General features: G+C 51.2%; 1 protein-coding gene across 1 annotated transcript in view; it reads left to right on the top strand.

Moving 5' to 3' along the window:
• Window positions 1-19,122, top strand: part of Cabin1 (calcineurin binding protein 1) — a 130,874-nt gene that overhangs the window by 88,945 nt on the left and 22,807 nt on the right. The window contains 1 exon segment of the mRNA XM_052744675.1: window positions 485-598. Within this exon segment, the coding sequence (XP_052600635.1) occupies window positions 485-598 (114 nt within the window).

Below are 19,122 nucleotides of genomic sequence, written 5' to 3' on the forward strand. Positions count from 1 at the left end.
TGGGTTCCAGCAAGAAGCCCCATTGCCAAGAGAACCTGGGCCCAAGCAAAGCCCAGGCCTCTAAGACAACTCTACTACAGGTTATAATAAGTAAAGATTAGTGATAAATGAGTGGGATCTGCCTTTGGGGCCAATAAGGGTCCCCAGTAGTATGTGGACATTGAGTCTACATAGCAGTTTTGCAGGGTCAAGCAAAGTGAAGGGTCCCTCTATGCCCACTGCCTTATGCAGTCTGAAGCCACATTCCTAGGTCAGCTACGATGAACGGAAAAAAAAAAAAAAGAAATCACTTCCAAAAATGCATCCCACAACCCAGTACTCAGAGCTCTTGTCCAGAGCCTCCTGGAGCTATAGGATCGATGTCTTCAGAGCTGCTGTTGACTAGTTTTTGCCAGTGCAGCCATGAAGAAGGGACCACCTGCCTTCCCATGGGCACCCTGAGCAGCCCACACACTCACTTCCAACCTACTTCTTGTTTCCCCAGAACCTCCAGTGGGCCCGTGATGTGTTGCTAGGCAGCAGTATCCCATGGCAACAACTGCAGCACATGCCGGCACAGGGGCTCTTCTGCGAGAGGAACAAGACCAATTTCTTCAACGTGAGTACTTTGCCTTGTTGATTTCTGAGGCTGCTTGCTGCCACTGCTTCTCACTAAAGCTGTGTGAATCGCCCCCCCTGGTCAGGTGCTTGCAGAGCCTCAGGTGTGTGGCATCCTCAGAGTGCAGACAGGGGGTACAGACAAGAGAATTCAAAACTGATACGGGGGCTGTAGTTAACTGAGTGACTTCTAGCAAGTCTCTACTCCCCTGGGCACTGGGGAGAGGCATGGATGAGCTCTGTGTCCCCTAGAGGCCTGGGTGTTCGGGGGACAAGTGAGAGAGGACTTGGGGCTTGTAGCTCTGGAGCAGGTCCACCTCCCCCATGTGATCTTGGGCACCGAGGAGATTCTCGATAAGGCTAACTCTACTGCTTGAAAATAAGTTTTCCCAAGGCTGGGCCTTCAGTGCCCTTCCAGCTAGCCTTGCCTTTCCAGGTGAGGGGAGAGCAGTGTTTTCACAGGCTGCCCTTGTCTGCCTCCTAGAAGCACCTGCCTTCCTCAGCACCTGCCAGCCTAGCCTCCCCATGTGTGCTCTGCCCCATCCAGGGACGGTGGGCCGGCTCTCTTCTACCTTTAGTCCAAGTCTTCTCCATCCTCCGCACCCCTCCCAGCATGGCTGGCTCCCAGCTAGGTGACCTTGGCATGTCACACAACCCCTCTTAGCCTTGTTTTCTTCTGTATTTCCCCTGATTTCTTGATACTCAGAGAGAAATTTAAGGGCAGGGTTTGCCGACAAAGGTGTTGACAGGCAGGAGGGCTGTGGCAGGGGCAGATCTTTAAGGTGCAAGGCTGCCAGGGCCCTCACTGAGAGCTAGTCAAGTGGTGGAAGTATCCAGTTCTATGGCTCATCCTTTCTCCCGGGCTGTAGCTTGGGGGTCACTCAAGTCTAGAACCCTGTGCTCACTATGTTGACATTTACAGGCAGGTAGTAGGTGTCATTGCTATGAAAAAGAGCACCCACATACCCTTTGCCCAGACTGCAGCCTTACTCCACAGCAGGAACAGTTCTTGGTCCCAAGAGTACATCCTTCGAGAAGACCTTTCATAAGCCAGTGCATGTACCACAGAGAACAGAAGCATATACAATTCTGTCCTTAGTGGTGTTTGTTTTGTTTTTCCCCTAATAGCATCTCTTAGAGAGTGTTTTAAAATATGTTCATTCCTTTTATCATTATTGCAGTGCTGGGGATCAAAACCAGGGCCTTGCTCAGGCTAAGCTAGTGTTGTACCAGGGATCTCTATCCCCTGCCTGAAAAGGGTCTTGCCACATAGCCCGGCTGGCCTCAGACTTGCAGCCCTGCTACCTCAGCCTCTGAGTGCTGGGATTACAGGCGTGCGCTGTTGTATCCAGCGCACACCTTTTGGGTTGTTTGTTTTCCTGAGTCGGGACCTCTAGCTTAGGCTGGCCTCAGACTCACTGAGTAGTCAGAGATGTTCAGATGCTCCTGCCTCTACCTCCCCAAGTGCTGGGATTCTAGGCATTCATCACCATTCCTGCCTTTGATCATTCTTCTTATATAGCTGCACAGTATTCAGGTGGGTGACCATCATCACCCACTGGTGGATGTTTACATTATTCCCGGTCTTCTGTTACTACAAGCAACACTTCAGATATTTATCATTGTACATTTGTGGGAGCCCATTTATAAGAAAAAGCCTAGAAATAGAATTCCTGCCTGGGTTAAAATGTTTGTGGTACTTTTAAAGATTCAACAGGTACCATGCTCCAAGACCTCCCCCTCCCCCCACCTTTACACACATGCTTTGTTTCTCAGGACCTCATCAGTTCATCAGTACTGTTAATAGTTTTTAACTTCGCCAGGCGGTGGTGGTGCACGCCTTTAATCCCAGCACTCGAGAGGAAGAGCCAGGCGGATCTTTGTGAGTTCGAGGCCAGCCTGGTTTACAGAGTGAGATCCAGGACAGGCACCAAAACTACACAGAGAAACCCTGTCTTGAAACCGCCCCCCTCAAAAAAAAGTTTTTAACTTCATAGTTTTAAGGGTTTTGTGTTCATGTGCATACATGTGTGGGAACACTTTTATCATAGTGTGCATGCTGTGGCTTATGAATATAAGTCAGGATAGCACTGTGGAGCCAGCTCTTTACTTCCTCATTTGTTTTGGGCTCTGGGGATCAAGCTCAGGGTAGGCTTGCACAGCAAGTGCTTCTGTCTTCAGAGCCATCTCGGTGGCTCTGATTTCGGATGTGGGGAAACAGGCTTGCTATGTAGAAACTCATGATTCTCCACTTCAGCCTCCTGGGTGAATATTTGCTTTTTAGTAAGAGACGGGGGACTCTCTTACCATGTTTCATTCCCTGTGAATGAGATTCTGTATAATATATTAACTGTAGAAATTATTTTTCTGTGGCGTCGGGCATTGAGCCTAGGACCTCACACATGTAGGGAAGCAAACTACCACTGAACTGTGTCCCAGTCCAACAGTTTTAGCTTTTATACAGTTTCTGTTCATAGTCTTTGTTCTGCTGGACCATCAGTTCTTTTGTTAGTGATTTAGAAGACATTATATATTAATTAAGTGGCCCTTTTGCAAACCTATTTTTCTGTAGTTGAGTTAGAGTCAGGCAAGTTGTTTAATTTTTTGATCTCTTTGGTAACTCACCTCATAAAGTGGAGTTCCATTACCTGACTTGAAAAATACCTGTAGGTTCCCCAATGTGGTGGTACATGCCTGTAATTCTCTACTCAGAAGGCTCAGACAGGATTGTCTGGGCTAGGAGGACATAGGGAGACTCTGTCTTAAACAAAGAAGGGTAATTGTAGGAACCAAGTTAGATAATGGTGTAGTGCCTGAAACCCAGATTTTGGCACATGGTAGGTACTAAGAAAAATAATTTCCTTCCTGCCTCCCCTACTGTTGGTCCTTTGATCTCTTAAAGACAGTATAGGGATATTGCAAGGTGAGGCTAAGCCTCCATGCCTTCCTCATACGTGAGACTTCCCACCTTGCCGATATTGAAATTGAAAAGTCACCATTCAGCCAGGTGCCGCAGCCGCTTCCTGTTATGTTCACTCCTTACAGCTCCTCCTGCGATTTCTAGAACCCCTTCTTCCAGAAAATAAGTCCTGCCCAAATAATAGGCAGTCCTGAGGTTCTACCTGCGGAGGACTAGGAGAACCCCTTGTGGGCCTGGTGTGTGTGGCATTCCTCCTTGGCCACCTCTGTTATCTTAAATTCCTTAGCCTCTATGGCTTATGCCTAGCATGGCAAGAAGTGTTGGGCAGGCACCTGGAGAGATGGCTCATTGGTTAAGAGCACTGGCTACTCTTTTAGAGGACCTGAGTTTGACTCCCAGCTCTTACATAGTGGCCAACAACTGTTCGTAATGGCAGTCTCAGGGGATCCAATGACTACCAAGGGCAGCATGCACATAAGTGGTGCCCAGACACATGTAGGCAAAGCACCCATACACATAAAATAATAACATAAATAATTTTTACTGAGATACCCTGAGAACTCTGCACGTACCTCCAGCATCCTTGACCAAGTTTGAGAAAAGTATTTAGCAACATGTCAAAGAATCATTTAGGGCAGTCCTTTGTTCCTTTCTGGGTGTGGCAGTGTCCCTACAAGCCTGTGTCCCTGGCCTGTGCATGCTGACCTGATCTGGGAAGATCCCTCATCTTCAGATCATAGGCAGGGAACCCTTGTGTTATATACTAATGACAGTTTTTTAAAAATGTGGGAGGCTTACTAGGACCACGATGTCACCAGCAGCAGTTCAGACACAGGAAAACCTTAGCCTCTTGACAACTGCTCTGTCTTCTCAGAGCTGCTCCTGTGAGCACTCCTGTGTTGTTGTTAAAATAGGCCTGTTTGTATATGTGCATGGGTCAACAATGTATGCGACTTTCAACAACTTGGTTTGTTGTTGTTTGTTTCTTTGTTTCGTTTTGTTTTTGTTTTTTTTTTTTTTAATTTTCCGGAGCTGAGGACTGAACCCAGGGCCTTCTGCTTGCTAGGCAAGCGCTCTACCACTGAGCTAAATCCCCAACCCCTGTTTCTTTGTTTCATTGACACTAAATCTTGGAGAAGTTTCCAGGCTGTCTTTGCAGCTGCTGTGGCTCCTGGGTTCTCCAGGCCCTAGCCCAACCCTTGTTGCCATGCTGGGCCCCAGGCCTAACTGAGGACGGCAGAGGCCCACAGGGCTGCTCCTCGCCCTCTTAGGTGAGCGTGTCAGGGGCCAGGGCTTTCGTCGGGGTTGTGCTTCTGTGTGCGCTCTGAGTCTCCTGGTCTGTGTGAGTGAGTGAGTGCACAGTGATTCCACCCTTTCCTGGAGATGGATGACCTCCAGGCACAGCCTCCTAGTCCGTGAGTGCTGATATGGTGGGGGACAGGATTCAGGGGCTTCGCCCTAGAGCCCCTTTGCACATCTTGTTGAAGGCCTTCAGTGGCTGCTGTAGACCATGTAGGAAGTGCAGGGAGGGGTGCCGCTCAGCTCAGAAGCAGATTGGAAACCGAGGCCAGGATTAGAACACCTTTGGGGGCAGTTCTTTGGGCCCTCCCTGAGGAAACTGACTGAGCCTCTGTGGGAAGTGGGACAGGGCAAGGGAAGGAGGTAGGTTGTAAAGGGCATGGGTAGATAGAACCTGGGGTTCTAATGCCAGACTTCCTGATAGGAATCTTTACACACAGGGCCTGTTGCACAGCAGCCTGGACCCATGGATAAGGGAGGGAGAGAGGAATGAACTCGGTGCAACTCCAGTCACATTGTTCACATACTGATGGAATCAGCATCTCCAGAGAGACTAGCTCCCCACCTTAGCCTCCTCTTGTCACCCCACTTCTGTCATGGGCTGGGAAGATGGCTCAGTGGGTGTCTTGGTTTGCTTTTCATTGCTGTGATAAAGACCATAACCAAAAACAAATTAGGGAGGAAGGGGTTATCTCATCTCTCAAGTTATACAGTTCATCATACATGGAAGTCAGGACAGGAACTCAAGGCAGAAAACTGGAGGCAGGAACTGAAGCAGAGACCATGGAGGAGTGCTGCTTACTGGATTGCTCCCATGACTTACTCAGCCTGCTTTCTTAAACCACAGGGCCACCTGCCCAGGGGTGCCTCCCCATCAGTAATTAATCAAGAAATAGCCCTACAGACAGGCAATCTAATGGAGGCTTTTCTCAATTGAGGATCCTCCTTCCAGATAACTCTAGCTTGTATCAAGCGGACAAAACTAACCAGGACATTGATCCCTTATCTACCTGACACACCAGTACATTACTATTAAACCACAACTTTTCCTTTCTTTTTTTGTTCGTAGTAATAATAATAATAATAGTTATATTACTATTACTGCTACAATCTAAAACACTTTACACCTTCAAAAATCCTACAGTCTTGTCAAGCAGTGCTGGCGCACACCTTTGATCCCAGCACTCGGGAGGCAGAGGCAGGCCGATCTCTTGAGTTTGAGGCCAGCCTGGACTACAGAGTGAGTTCCAGGATAGAAAAAAACAAAACAAAACAAACATGTCCTATGGTCTTTAAAAATTCAAACACTTTAAATGATAAGTCTCTTTAAAATATCCAGAGTCTCTCAACTGTGAGTTCCTTGTAAAATAAAAGATAGTTAAATACTTTTTCCAAGAGGGAAGAATCAGGGTACAGTCACAATCTGAACAGAGCAAAACCAACATCCAGCAATGTAAACCAAATCCTGTGGTTCAGTGTCCTGCATCTAGTCCATGGTCTTCTGGGCTTGGGCAGCTCCACCCTGCAGTCTCTATCATTCACAGCTCCACTCTATATCTGCTACTGTCCTTGTTGGTTGTCCCGTGGTCCTGCATCTCCTAGCATTAGGGTCTCCACTGCACGGAGGCTGCACCTTCACCAGTGGCCTTTCCTGGCCTCTCTCAGCACCAAGCCTCAACTGCTTTCCCCGACCCATTAACCCTGTAGGACCCCTTAACCCTGCAAGTCTCATGCTACAAAACCCAGTAACCTGAGTTCAGCTGCCAGCTTTGAAATGCAGCTCTAGTCCCCTCTGGACCACAACTTCCATTTATTGACCCTGAGGATATTATTTCCCAGGAGATGTTACCTCAGTGATGCTGGTCTCTTTCTGATCACAGCTGATTTTTTTCAGCCCCAGCTGACCAACACTGATTTTCTCAGTAAAGCAAAAGAGAGAACCAACTCCTGAAAATTGTCCCCTGACCACCGCCTGTGCTCCAGTGCGTATGCACACCGGTGTTCACATACACACGGAATATACCTACCTACTCCAACAACAAGAGTTTTAATTGGGGGTGGGGGGGCAGTCTCTGTTCATGAGGCTGAGGTAAGGACAGATCAGAGTTCCTAGGTTGGAGCTCCGTCAGCAGCTGAAGGCCCTTGTTTCCCAGCCCTTTGATACCAGCGAACCGTCTCGTCTGTGTCCAGACAGGTGGAGTTCCTGGGCACTCCTGGTCGGGGCTCAGCTTGGCGCTGTTGTGCTTCCTGCTGCAGGATCTGGAGGAGCTGACAGAAGGCCTATAGCCATGGATTCAGGGGTAGGAGACAGGTTGAGGCGGGGCCTGCAGGCATGTGGAAAGGCCAGCTAGGGGTGTTGCAGAGTGGAGCAAGGAGCAGGGGTCAGGAAAGAGGAGGTCAGGCAAGCACAAGCCGAGTCAGGTTGACAGGTGCTGGAGAGCTAGGGCTTGTCTCTGGGTGTCCAGAAGGTTCCTGCGTTTTCTGGGCAAGCACATTCACCTCTGGGCAGGCGGGTGGGCGGGCAGGGCTGCGTGGGCTGAAACCAGGCTGTTTTGTCCAGGGTGAACATCTCTCCCTATCTTTTAGTTGATTCTGAAGTGTTCCCATAGTAACGGAGCCAGAGATGGCTCTTTCATCTTCCCCAAAAATGTTTGCTTATTTTAGCAGACAGGGATTTTTTTTTTCCTGTTTTAACCCAGTTTCTAGCCTTTCTGAAAGCAGCAATGGGTACTGCAGGTGGGCAGTACACATTCCCGCCTAAGGCATTAAGAAAAACCTTAGATTTGGGGTACGGGTAAGCTCAGCTCTAGGCCATTCTACCCCTTTGGCCTCATACAAAGCCCAAGGCTTCCCTGGAGGAGGATGGTCCCAACAGGTGGATTCATTTAGTGTCCCTATTGCTTAGAACACACATAGCTAGTCCTTATGACTATAGATTGATCCACGTGGAGCCTCAGGTCTTTTGGACCCCAGAAGTCCTCCACTGATCCCAGAGGCCAGAGCTGGTTTCAGAAGGGACAGGATTGAAGTAAGGGGTAGTGAAAGCCCTAACTCCCATGTGGCTGAGGTCTTCCAGAAGCGTGAGGCCTACCTAGGCTCTAGGAGAACAGACTAAAACATACTTGTAGCTGGCTCGTGTACCATGCCAATCCCTTGCTGTGTGGCCTAGTCTGAGAGCTGGTACCTGTGGCTGCAGCTCTCGCTCACTTTCTTGGCTACATCATGCTGCACTGTTGCCGCTTTCTCTGAGGATGTATGTCGTCCCCCATTATAAAGCCTGCTGCTTTGCTGCAGCCACCTCCCCTGTGTGAGAGTCTCCAGGACAAATGCCTGGAGGCCAGGGAGCAATCCCTGTGCACCTAGTACTTTCCTAGACTGCCAGGTGGTCCAGCACTGGGTCAGATCTATGGGTCAGATTCTTTCCCATAGAGTGACGCTGCCCTGCCCTTCCCAGCCGTCTCTCATAGATGCCTTTCATTTTGGCCTCTCGATGGGCGTAGTGAGGAACATGGATTGTTTGAGTCTGTGTGCAGGTGGCTGGGGAGCTGAGCCCCTTCCCACACCGGAGGCTCATTCTTTTTGTCTGCCTCGGCTCTGGGCTTGCTCACTCCTACAAGGCGGCCACCCCAGAGGCCCAGGTGGATCCTTTGTCCTGACTCTGTGGCTTAGACCAACAAAAGGGGTGGGCATTGTGAGCCATCGTAGTTTTTCAGTATCTGTTGTTCCTAACCCTAGAGCCTAGTGCCTCAAGGACCTTGATGTGGTTACAGGGGAAGAAGGGCCTCTCTGGTGGGGCCAGCTGAAGGGCTAGCCTTCTGCCAGATGGAGAAGGAGAGACGTTCTCTAAAATCCCCAACTGACCATTCTCAGCAGGGACGATTTATACTTCCTCTACTCCATCTGCTGCCAGGTAGAGGTGGCCTTGGGGAAGTCAATCCCCTTGCCCTATCCAGTGAGTAGATACACACTTTCCAGGTTGCCCCTCAGGCAGTGCTCTCCTCCCATAGAGCCATTAGAGACCAGCAGAGCCAGGCAGGGAAACAGTTACGGAACCCAGCAAACCTCAGAGAGCACTACTGTCACACTCCTAGTGTCTCCCCCGGCTCGGTGCCTAGTGACTATGTGTGATCTCAAAGATCCCCATCTTGTGAGAATTCCTTGAGATGAGTATGTGGGGAGCAGCAGCCCCAGAGCACAGGTGCCCAGGAATCCAGCCATGGCAAGGCCTCCGTTCATTTGGTAGATCAGGTCCAGCATTACCTCCGCTAGTCAGCATCAGGCACACTTACTCCTTGGCTTTCCTTTTGTTCCTTTGGCTTCAAAGAGGCACTGTGCTTGGTGGGGCTGTGGATAATCCTTGTCCCCAACACCAGACCCAAGTTCCGGCTTATTTGGGTAGAGATCGGTGAAGCTCAATGTCACCACGCCCTGTAAGCCTCCATGGAGAGATTCCTCTACCACATGCACTGGTCAGAGCCAGGGGATGTCAGGATAGGAACTACCTGGTTTGTGCTAGCCCATAGCTTTCTTAGGTCTGTCCCACAGCATCACCTTCCCTCCTAGAAACAGCTGTGACTGATATTTCACAGCTCTACTTGTCACTGTGCCCACACTGCAAGGAGCATGTTGACCCACTGTAAACATGCTGTGTGCCAGAGCCCAAGCCTGCCACATAGTCAGCCAGGGTTCAGATTACTAGTCAAACTGTAAGTTCCTGTTTCCAGGGATGCTGATAGGTACCGTGACTTGGCCCAGGTCTCATGGCTGGTTTGTGCAGGAGGGCTGTGAGCCTTGGTGTGTCTAGCACTCGAGCCCATGATTAGGGAGGTTGGTAGCCTCACCCAAGGGAAGAAAGCCAGTGATCCGCTTGTACCTTCACTGGGCTTGACCCAGCTGCTCCAAGCAGGAGTGCTACCCAAGGGATAAATAGGGTGGTAACAAGCAGAAGGACATAAGACATTAGCCCTCCCCTAGGAAGCAAGGCTAGTTAGCGGACCAGCAGCTAGGCCATAGTGTTGAGCTGGACTGAATTTGGCTGTGGGTTGTGCCGGGTCTCTGTGGTAGCATTTTCATCCAGGCTCATCGGGGCTGCCACTCCCAGGACTGGGGAGGAATAAGAGGAGGCTGCCCCTGACTGCTGCACCAGAGCATTGGCACCTGGCCCAGACTGCCTAGCTGGGACTTAGTAGGGAGGACTCCACGAAGGCTTTACTTGGGTGTCCTCATTGGCGAGGCTTACTTACGTACCAGTGCTGTCCTCTATAAACTTGATATCTGCTGCTGGGAAATGGTGAGCACTCATAAGGTGCTGCGAGCTGTAAATACAGACGCCCTTTTCTCTCCTCTGTCCATGGGGCTCATCAGAGGCCTGGCCTCTCCCTTTGGACTGTAGAGCTCTGAGCTCTTGTTTTTGACCTGCCATAGGCCGCTTTCTAGACGGCCTAGCTGCGCTGGGTGACACCAAAGGAGTGCTTCTTGAGTACAAGGTGAAGTGGAACAGATTGGGCTGGGTACCACTTGCCACTCCTTGGTTCTGCTCTGGACAGGCCCTGTCTTAGACAGGGAAACTGCAGCAATACCTAAGCTGGGCCTTGGGTTTTCTGAACTAAGTCAGTAGGCGGTTCCAGAGACAGACTGAGGGTGTGAGGTAGGGGAATAAAGGCAGAGAATATAGGAAAGCGAAGGAATGGGCTCTAGAGCTCAGCAGACACGCTCCAGTGGACAGACACCAGGGCACCACTGAAGCGTCAGCAGTGGTCCTCAGGGAAGATGCCTGTGAGGCTGTGTGAGGAGAATACTGTCTGTTTGACCATCCCAGTCACCTCATTTACAACAAGAATTGCTGGTTCTCAAAAGACTTTATCTGACATTGGTTGTGGCTTTTTCTCTTTCCCCACGACAGCTTGTCACTGAAGACAGTAGTTATAACTAACCCTGGCCGGTGAGAAAACTGGCCAGCTTCTCTGTTCTTTACCTCTTTCGTGGTGGCTGTCCCTCTTACAGGTCACCTGCTTGCTCGCTTCAGCTGTTTCTTCCTCACTAGTATGCCCAAGGATACAGCAGGAACTTATTGCTGGTGAGGCGAAAGGAAGCCAGTCACATCATAGTGGGAATCAGGACGGAAAAGCAGGGGAAAGTTTCAGTTGAGGAAATGTGAGTTTCTTGGCTGTAGCTGGAATTGCTGCAATCCTGCTATTTTTAGCCTTGCTGAGATGATCCATGGGCCAATTGCTCAAGCAGAGTAAACAAAAGAAACACTTCAAGTTCTCCAGGGAGAAGCGGTCCTGTTCTTGAGAATCTTAAAGGGGTTAGCATGGACTCAGAGCCCGCGCTGACCTTTCCATCCTTCCCATATTCTGAGCTGCTGAACTTTTTGGAACTACACAGCTGAGACTGGCTTAGTCCAGGTTCAGACTGGACCTCTCCCTGGGCATCAACGGGGAGGGGCTGTGAGTCTCCTGCCTTGTCTGTGAGGAAGTGGGGATGAGACTGTGGCAGGGCCACTGCATAGAACACCCAGGCCCAGGTGGTGGCAGTCAGAAATCTTGCCAAGCCAGGCTGCTGCAGTCACAGCTCTACTTTAAAGCAACAAAAAATCCAAATGTAAGCAACTTTTAGAATGTCTTCCTCTGGGGTGCATTCTTTTCTGACCAACAGAGGCAGCTGTTGCCTCGAGGCACTGAGAAGTGCGACCAGGCCGAGTGCGGCCAGGCCGTGTGCGGCCAGGCAGAGTGCGGCCAGGCCAGAGTGCGGCCAGGCCAGAGTGCGGCCAGGCAGAGTGCGGCCAGGCAGAGTGCGCGGGCAGAAGAAGGGTGAGCTCCTAAGTCCTTGCTTTGCATTTCTGGCCTGAGGCCTTGGGACAGTCCTGAAAAGATACAAAAGTCCCTGGAGATGCTACAGCATGACGTGCCCAAAGTCACACAGCCAGCCAGCAGCAGAGCAAGGAATTGAGCCCAGGGCTCAGGACCTTGTCCTATGGGCTAGTCTCCAGGCCAGAGTTTCTGCAGCTACTCTGGCCCACTGCTGTTCTCTCCCTCGATGGACTGTGGTGTTAGTGGATAAGTCCAGCACAACCTCAGCCTGGGTCCCCTTCCACCCCCAACCACTCTGCTCAGAGTGAGTGTTCAGTCAAGAGTTTAGCATTTTCACAGAGGAGAACATTCCAGCACAGACTTCTTTTCCTGCTGCACACTGTTTTTCAGAGATTTGCTCTTTGACTAATTGGTCCTACCATGTCTTCCTTAGGCAGCGCCCCCAGGACACTGCTTCAGACCCGTGTGCTGGGCAGCACTGACCCAACCAAGGGCAGCAGCAGGGGAGGATCCCATGCAGCATGTGCATAGGAACTCAGCAGAGCTCTCAAGGTGGAGTAGGGCAAGGCAGAGTAGATGGCCTAGGCAAAGAAAGGAGCTGGGAGAGGTCCGTGGTTTTGGGGAGCAGGAGCTGGGAACCCCTATCTCTGGGGTTCCAGGGAAGGGGAGGTCACTCTAAGAATGCACCTGTTTGAGGGGGGAGATGTGGCAGTGCTAGACTCTTTGATTCATCCCGGAGTGCTGGACATGCCATGGCTATGGAAGCGGAGGGAGGGGGCTGGGCAGTACCACCTATTGCCGTTGCTCAGAGAAGAGTATGTCCTTCCAGCAGGTTATAGGTCACCAGGTTAAGCCTGTGATCAATGCCTATGGCAGCAGAGAGCCTAAGGTTGCCCTGAGCTCTTGAGGGTTTGTATTCTTTGCTGTGCATGCCATTGCGAGTGCCCCACTTCAGGGCTTCCAGCCAAGAGCCTCGGTAGTGGGCTTACACCTAACAGGGTGGGCTGCGAAGGTGAGCATGTAAGCTAAACCTAGCCAGAGTACACACACTGGGGAAGGACTCTACCCTGCCCCACTTTAGACTTCCTGTCCCCAGCCCCTTTGACCTCAGTTTCTCCAGCTCCAAAGGCGGGCCAATTGGATAAGGTCAGTGGTTTTCCATCTCCTTTTCCAGGAGAACCCTTTTCACATAGCCAATGAAAAACAGATGCGATGGCAGCTACTCCAGAAGATCCAGGGAGGGCCAAGCTCCACCTGCTTAGCTGTACCCTGCCAGCTTCTGAGCAGGAGGGTGTGATTCCCGAGAGGCGTGGACTTCATCTACTGTGCGCCCAGCACTCTCTGCCTGATGCCCTTCTTAGCTCAGTGCTAGGCCTCCTTCCTTGGGGGATTTTCATCTCTCCCCATCTCCTCCCTCCCCTTTCCTTCCTTTCTCCCTTCTTCCCTCTTCCCCCTGCTTTTCCTATTTGGAAAGTTTGACTTCTAAGAGAGTGGGTTTGAACTCTTGCCCCTGCCTAGTTATCATGGTGACAGGCTCTTGGGGCCAGGAACTGCCTGGGAGGGGCAAGCCAAAGACTCCATCACATACACATGGTGGTGTTTGTCTTCTTCCTCTGCTCTCCAGAGGAAATCCCCTCCACACCTGGCTCCATCCCATACTGTGGTAGCTGTGAGCAAGCCAGTCAGTGTTGGTAGGCTGTTTCTTCATCTGCGCAGAGGGCCTGACATTGCCTCAGGGGTAGGTTAAAGGTTGTGTTCAGGGGCCGGTGATAGGGAAGGGACTTGGTGAATAAATAAAGGGACATGGGTGACACGGCTCGTTGACAGTGCAGAAAGTGCGAGAGCTTGAACAGGTGGGGAAAGTGTCCTGAAGGAACCACAGAAGTTTGGTGGATTAAAAACATGTGCACATGTGTGTGGGTGTCCACATACGTGCCACAGTGCATGTGCGGGGGTCAGAGGATGGCTTGCAGGCCCCTTCCACCATTTGGGTCCTGGGAATCAAACCCGAGTTGCCAGGCTCAGCAGCAAGAATCTCGACCAACTGTGCTATCATCGCACCAGTCCCAAAACAAAGTTCGGTTGAGCCTGGCATAGTGGTACCTGCTTGTAATTCCAGTGTTCTTCTAAGGCTAGCTCAAGGAGGATGCTGAGCTTGAAGCCAGCCAGCTACGCTGCTTAGCAAAACCCTGTTTCAAAAAGCCAAACAAAACAAGTGAAGATGAGGCCTCATGACCCTTTAAGATAGACCCCAGCCCATCACTGGCAGGGTACAGATTGTCAAGTGCCCTGAACATTGTTCTGTCTTTGCAAAGGAACACTTAGTCATTGGCTCAAGCATTCAGAATGGGGCTCTTGAGGCAATGAGGCAAATGAGGGCCAGCTCTGGCCTAAAAGGGAGACCAGCCATGGGTTTAGCACGGGGCTGTATTTCCAGAGTGGAATCTCCTAGCCATAGCATGTCTTTTCACTGAGACCATGCTTCAGCTATAACTTTGCATGGGTCAGACAGGCATAACTGCCTTGGGCAAAGGTGTCTGGTGCAGAGGTGTGGACGCCTTTGGCAAACAAGGCGGGCTTCCAAAGGCTGTGGATGGGTAGTCAGTCCCTTTATAGAAGACAGAGGATGCCCGTGTGCAGGCACACAGTAAAGGGAATGCTCCCTTCAGCTTGGAGTCCACTATTCGACTCCCTAAACTTGAGTCCATGCCCAACCCTTAGCCCAGGCAGCCCTAGTATAGTAGTGTGGGTCTATGCTGAGATGACTGTCTGCCAGTCTTCAGCAAAGATGATGAGGAACACTTCTGGAAGTCTGAATGGAACTTGGTCCTACTATCTGAAAGAATGCATTTCGTGTGGAAACAATAGAGAAGTAGTGTGGAGTGAGTCCCTCATGTAGGAAGCACTAATAAAGAGGGTAGAGAGCCAGTAGCAAGAGCATTGAGGTGGACTGAGAAAACCCCTGCCTCTCATGACTGAGAGAGTATGTACATGGAAGGGTATGTTCTGGTAATCAGATGTCAAGTTCAGCTTGGCTTAGAAAAAGACCACAGTGCTGAGCCTAAGTCATATTTTGTCATCAGCAAGGCCCCTGCTCTGAACAGGTGACCTCATTCCTGGTGGGTAAACCCGTGTCCGGTTTTCTCACAGCATGGGTGAGAGGCCCAGGGCTGTCGTAGAGACCTGTGCCTGGGTCAAACCTTTATACTTGCATCTGGATTTGTCACCGTTCTGGCTTGGGGGATGACTGTGCATGTAGAGCTGATCCTACTCTGTAGGGTTTCTTCTTCTGACATCACCCAGGAATTCAAAGGGTTCATCCTCCGGCCGTCATAGAGCCAGAAGAAACAGTGGGGCATGGGCCTTCTTGGAAATGCCCATGAAGGTGCCAGTTCTGCTCAGCCCTTCCCTGTCTGCCTGTCCACCAGAGTACCTGTTTGTACACAGTCTGACGGCCACCATCCGATCTCACAGACTGTGCCCTGCCCCCAATGGTTTTTCATTACCCCCTCCCACAAACGCCCCCCTAGGCCAGCCAGAGAACCAGAATCCCCAAGCCTGAACAGCTGTTCTTTAGGGGCCGGGGATCAGTAGACGTATAGGTTATGCTGGTTGTTTTTCAATGTGCTGGCCAGAGGAGGCTTTCCTACGATCTGGGTCCCCTCCTGAGATGAAATGGAAGCAGCTTTGCAGTCCTCCGAAGAGTGGGTTATTGCAGTGGGCCCCCCGTCCAGCTGGGGGTGGGGGTGGGGCAGGGTACAGAGGAGCCTGTTGTAAGTGCCCTGTTAGCCTAAGGAGGTACTCCTTAGGGGACCCAGACCCGTCCACACCCACTTAGAAGGGAGGAAGTGAAGGGAACAATGTGGACAGGAGAGGCACTCTGGGTAAGACAAAATGGGCCTATCTGACCTGGATGCCGCCATCTCTCTCTGTCCAGACCTGTCAGCAGTGCGCCAACCACAGGTTCCTAGGCAGCACATCCAGGTGCCTCAGAGGCTGATTTATTCCTCTGACCTCTGGTAACCCTTCCCTTTCTATGAAGATTACCCACTACCTCTGTCACATGTAGCCTGCCACAGTAAGTGCACTTGCCCTCCCAGATGCCAGCCATCTTCACTGCCTCTCAGTGGGCTGCCTCTCCTTCTCTTGTTGATCCCGGCGTGGAGAGATCTCCAGTGCTACCCCACCTAGTAGCAGTGCCTGCCACTTCCCCCACAGCAGTTGTGGTCCTGTCCCGTCCTTGTCATTCCAGTTAAGCCAAGGTGACATGCCCCATTACTGCCTGTTGACAAAGCCCGGGGCCTGGCCGCGATCCTGCCTGTCCTCTCCTTTCCCTTCGCAAGAGTGCTGGGGGAGCAGTGGCCCTGTGCATAGGAGGTACACACGCACGCGCATGCACACCAGTGCTCACAGCCAGCAGATTTGAGTGGTGCAGCACAGCTGGCCGCTGAAGTGAGCAGAGCCCTTGAGTGGCAGCCTGGAGATGGCCCCACCAGTCTCTTCACGCTCCCTCACCTTTGTTCTCCCTCAGCATTGTCGGGCACAGGGACATCTCAAGGCCCTGTACAGTTGTGTCGTGCAGGAGGGTCAGCTTCTCAGGACCAAAAGTTCCAGCTCAAGAGGTCAAGTGGACTACATGGCTTTGGGGGAGCCTAAGGTCTCTGTACCTTGGGAAGGGTGGCCTGTTCCACTTTGTCTCAACCTCAAAGAAGAAAACTGGCTGTCACAAAGGTATTAGGAAGGTCGCCTGGTCCCATGTTACACAGAGCCACTGTCCCACAGTAGTGAGGCAGGTGAGTGGTGGTAAGGTTAGAGATTAGGACTCTTAAAGGAGCATTCTTGTCCCAGCATTCAGTCCAGCCCAGAAGGAAGACGTGTTCTACCTTGGGACTGAAGTAAAAGCCTACAAGAAAGGAACCAAGAAAGATTTGAGGGTCTACAAGGGCTCAGGTCTTGAGAAGGAGCAGCTGTAAGATACCATTGGGACTACATGGTCCCTGGGTAGCTCAGCCATCAGGGCTCAGGCACAGCTAAGCTCTGTCATCCGGAACTTAGCTTCACAAGACCAGAGATGCACCTGCACTTGAGTCGTGAGTGTCTCTATATGCCATTGGCCAGGTGTGCCAAAGGCTAAGTCTACATTCCCAAGGAGACTCCTGCTTGCCCACAGGAGAAGAGTGATCAAGATGGCCAAGTCATCTGAGCTTCCATGGATGATAAGAGCTGCCAGAGCCCCCAGTCTCAGGCCTTCAGGATGCCTCGAGGTGGCTGAGTGGCTCTCTGCAAGGTAGTGGTAGTGGTCCACACTTGCTACAGTCAGGTGCTTTATGAGCAGCCAGGACCCACTGGACTGGACTGCTCAGGCTACTGACAAGGGCCAGGAATCTCAGAGCTCTTTGAAGCCAAAGAGTTCTCAAGAATACAAGGTACACAGGCCGTCAGCCTCTGTCATAGTATTGTCACTTGACACTAAAATATACTCCAAAGCATCCCTCTGGTGATGGTATAAGAAGGGTGAGTCTCACCCTGTGAGAAGTATCTCACTGGGGCTGTTATCGCTGGTCACCTAGGGATGATGATGCCTCTGGAAAGAGCTGGTTGGCACAAGCCAGGGCTTGGAGTGCAGAGCATCAAATGGTATAAAAACAGGGTTAAGGAGTTCAGGGCAAGATACATAGGTAGCGACTCACACCTGCATGCAACCTTAGCCGTCAGTCAGGAGGCTGAAACAGGAAGGCTGCCATGAGTTTAAGGCCAGCCTGGACTACAGTGAGATCCTATCTCAAAAAACAAGGTTAGGTGGTTATGCCAAGGCCTCCAGAGCCCAGCTGGAAATTGAGGTTCTCCTAGGGATGTCCCTCTTGAAACTTTGCTTGTTCAACCCATACCCCGCAAGTTCTTAGATACTGTATGCTTCCCTGTTACTGTGATAGACGAGTACTGTGCCTTCAGGCCACTCAGCACCCTTCCCCGGGAGCCTTGGGGTACTCATTTGTGCCGACAGACTCTTTCACCGTGGTGTGTGTGAGAGCTGTCTGTGGCAGGGTGGTGTGCTCTGGGGAGGAGGTGTTGCTGGTGGAGGCCTCCTGGACACTGACAACATAGCTTCTTCCTGGCCTGGGTAGAGGTGATGCACACGTTCTCAGCTTCCTTTGGTCTGACTTGATCTTTCAGGAAGTAGAAAAGGTATGAAGTGAGGTATGTGAAATACAAGTGACATTTTGTCACCTGGTCATGTCGTCTGCTCCAGCAATTGTGGACAGCTTCAAGAAGTGATCCAAGCTGGAGCTGGCTAGGTCTGCATGATGAGTCCAGTCTTAACAGCTCTGTAACTGTACCAGTGCCCAAGCTCCCTGAACCCTTCCCACTTGTGTTGTCTGTCAAAGAACAGTAGCAATGTGGATGCCATGAGGGTGTAGTGAGTTGAGAGACAATCAGATTGATAATTCCTTGATCCTATCGTGGCGAACATGCATCCCTAAAGAAGGCTTGTGCTCGTGTGGGTACCTGCAAGTGAGTGACCTCTAGGAGTCCAAGTCTGCTTCTCCCATGTCCTCAGCAGCAAGCCCATTGCTGAGCAGGAAAGTCATCTTCCCAGCGCAGAAAACTGGTTTATTTTCTAGGGTGAGAGGAGCGGGGGTTGGCCCCAGGGTTGTTTGGATTAAAGGTACCAAGCCTAGAGACACTGGTGGGCAGAAGCTAGGGTAAGGCAAACGGAAGTAGAAGAGTCATGATTGGCCAGGTGGATGAGGCCTTTAGGAGTGTGGTAAAGAAATGGACTCGGGGTCCTGTCGGTGAGGGGAACTGTGTAGAGGCAGTGTCTTCTCCGTACAGACCGCATAGTTTGTTCTGTCCCTTCCCGCAATGTTCTCTTTAACCGGGGACATTGGTGGATTGTTCTGTGCAGCGTGCCCCACTAGGCTGAAGATGTCCTGTGCAGACCGATGTTGTGTGTGCCATTCTGTGCTGAAAATACTTTTCCCTCCTGAGCCCTTCCTTTGTAGAACAGGCTCAGTACCTTTTCCTGACTCTGCAGAGCTGCTCACAGGAGTTGGGCACCTGTTCTTGAAATGCAGAAGTGGGGAGGACCCTCATTTGCCTGGCCCAGCCCCCACACCCTTAGTCCCTGTGGGAAAATAGATGGCTTCCATCGGGAGAGCTCACCTGAGGTCTCATCATGACATCTTTGTTAAGCCTTCTTTGAGGAGCTTTATACTCCAGAAATCTCCATTCTAGTCCCGACTGACATCTCTATGTGGCCCTCCTACAACTTACACTTCTACATACCAGAAGGCTCTGTGTGGCACAAACGGGGAAGGGTACCGTTCACGTTGGAGCCTCATTGCAGGTACAAGATTGCCCCTGCATGCTGCCGTTGGCTACTGCCATCCTGCCTCCCAAAGTACTCACCTCCCCGTCCCACAGCTTCTTGTGCCAAGGGCTGTGCACAAGACACCCCTCAAACAGTGGGCAGCCCATCGTCACTGAACCCCA

The sequence above is a fragment of the Peromyscus californicus genome, unplaced genomic scaffold (assembly GCF_007827085.1).
Source record: "Peromyscus californicus insignis strain IS unplaced genomic scaffold, ASM782708v3 Scaffold_19__1_contigs__length_69161282, whole genome shotgun sequence".
Classification (NCBI taxonomy): domain Eukaryota; kingdom Metazoa; phylum Chordata; class Mammalia; order Rodentia; family Cricetidae; genus Peromyscus; species Peromyscus californicus.